This window comes from Pteropus vampyrus, unplaced genomic scaffold (genome assembly GCF_000151845.1).
Source record: "Pteropus vampyrus isolate Shadow unplaced genomic scaffold, Pvam_2.0 Scaffold14, whole genome shotgun sequence".
NCBI lineage: Eukaryota > Metazoa > Chordata > Mammalia > Chiroptera > Pteropodidae > Pteropus > Pteropus vampyrus.
In genome coordinates, this window is record NW_011888795.1 from 10,331,044 (window position 1) to 10,333,314 (window position 2,271).

Below are 2,271 nucleotides of genomic sequence, written 5' to 3' on the forward strand. Positions count from 1 at the left end.
TTTTTCCCTGTATAGTTATTTTACATAGCTCTTCAGGTCACAAGGATAATGGAAAGGCAGATGTACTTGCACTGGCAGCTTCTTTTCATATACATATTCAGGCAGCACAAGGGCCCCTGTCTTTCTATTTACATCTTTTAAAAATGGAGCCGTTAGGATTCATCACCTATCTGATTTCATCCTAGCATTCCAGACAGTTTGAGTGTTGCTGTTCTGGGTTACAGAGCTTTGCATTCTTGGATGCCTCCCTGAGAAAGACAAATGATAATAAATACAAATGCGGGCAAAGGAAAGTGCTGTTTTTGTTCAAAGGGACAGTCCCTCCCCCAGGATAGCATGTAGGGGCCAGGTCTAATGCCTTCTTAATCACCCTGTGCTCTTGAGACCAATTAAGATACAAGACAAGTGGCCTAGAAGGTCAACTCGAAAAGTCATCGGTTACCTTGCTACGTAGTTAGAGCAAACTTAAAAATCCTTAACTCTCTCCTTCTGGAGTTGCAGCAATTACTGTCAGTAGAAAAGAGAAGAATGTTTACATGATTCGTTTTACTAACTGGATGACTTCCCTAAGAAGTGGACAAATGTAAAATTGATTTGGGTTTGCATGCCTTGTAGTTGTATTTATGGTGGTTAGGTGCTGTCCCGTGACAATTTCCCATTGCCTCTGAATTTTTGTAAACTCCAGATGAGCTCAGACCTCCTGTGGATTGTGGTGGCTGAGTTGTGGTCAGGCTAACTGCATAGAGCTCTGTATTTCTTTTCAAAAGGTCAGCCACTGGTGTGAAGCAGGAATCTACCTCTTGGCTTCCCAAGCTGTAGACAAGTGCCAGTCGCGAGAGGGGGTTGACGTTGCCTTGAATGACATTGAGGCATTCCTGGGCACAGCAAAGGAGTACCAGTTGCCCAGCCCCAAGGAATTTCACAACCAGTTTGAGTTGATGCTCACCCTTGATGTGAAGGTAATATTGCAGGGTTATTTTGATTTTGTGGTTGGGAAGGAAGCATTGGGGGGAGCAGGGTCTGCCTATTGCCTAGGAAAGTCCAGATAGGATGTACTAAGCAGGTTAACCAGTTCTTGAACCCCTAGGTGGCCTCTTAGACTCCTGGCAAACTGCTTCCTGGAAAACTGACCCTTTGTGGTCTGACTCAAATATCACCTTCTATCATTCATTTTTCTACAAATCCTTTATGAGCCTCTCCGAGGTAGCACGCACTGTGCTGAGGACACGATGAACAGAAATAGACATGGTTCCATCCCTCATGGAACTTATAGTTTAGTGGGACAGGCTGAGAATAATAAATGTCAGACACAAAACACAAAAAAGTGTTCCCAGCTGAGAGCTGGGATTCAAGGTCTTATTGAACATGGGACAGAGGAACTTGACCTGGACTGGGGTCATTCGAGCCAAGGCCTGGAGAATGAAATAGAAGATAGGAGATTCTTTCCAGACAGAAGGAACAGCATGTGCAGAGGCCACAAGGCTTAAGTGAGCCTGGCACAAGTACAGAACCCAAATATCAGGGTGGCTGGAGTACAGAGAGCAAATGAAGAGTGTTTGGCATGAGATTAGAGAGGGGCAGACAAGATGGGCCTTTGTGGGCCATATTAAGGAATTTGACCTATATTCTAAGAGCAGCGGGTAGCCACTGCAAAATTTTAGCAGAGAAATAACTTGATTGGATTTACATTTTGAGAGGCGCACTCTCCTGTGCAGCCAGTGAAGTTACAGATAGCACACTTTCCTCTGAGATCCACATCTCCCTGTATATACCTCTGCTGTAATGGCTTCTTTACCTCTTTTGAGTCATGGACTCTTGAGAATCTGGTTCACCTATTTTTAGGGTTCTACACACTCAAAGTGATTAAAAGGAGTTTGATGTAGGTACCTTTTACAAAAATATGGGCAGGATTTAGGGAACCCAACAGAGATGGTGAAGCACATTGGGGGCTAGCAAGAAACAAGGAGTGGTTATTACACCAAATTCTGAAAGACAGAGGGGACTCAGGAAGTGCTACAGATGTGACTGTAGGAGAGGTAGCTAGTAAGGGCTGTGGCCTTTGGTAGAGGAATGCAGCCACTAATGGAGAAATATATACCCCTACTCTTCTCTCTCCTCTTGGATTTGGTGGTGCTTCCCATTGGCCAGTGCCGACTAAAAGCCCACAGGCAAATAAACTCATCTGACAGAGTCTGTATAGGTCAGCTTCCTGGGACATAGAGCAGGGTAGAGAAGATATAGTTGTGTGTGTGTGGTGTTGGGCGGGAGGGG

General features: G+C 44.8%; 1 protein-coding gene across 1 annotated transcript in view; it reads left to right on the forward strand.

Moving 5' to 3' along the window:
- MCF2L2 (MCF.2 cell line derived transforming sequence-like 2) overlaps window positions 1-2,271 on the forward strand; it is a 195,338-nt gene that overhangs the window by 86,798 nt on the left and 106,269 nt on the right. Inside the window, exon 12 of the mRNA XM_011382746.2 lies at window positions 768-959. Within this exon, the coding sequence (XP_011381048.2) occupies window positions 768-959 (192 nt within the window). The remainder of the gene's footprint in view (window positions 1-767; window positions 960-2,271) is intronic.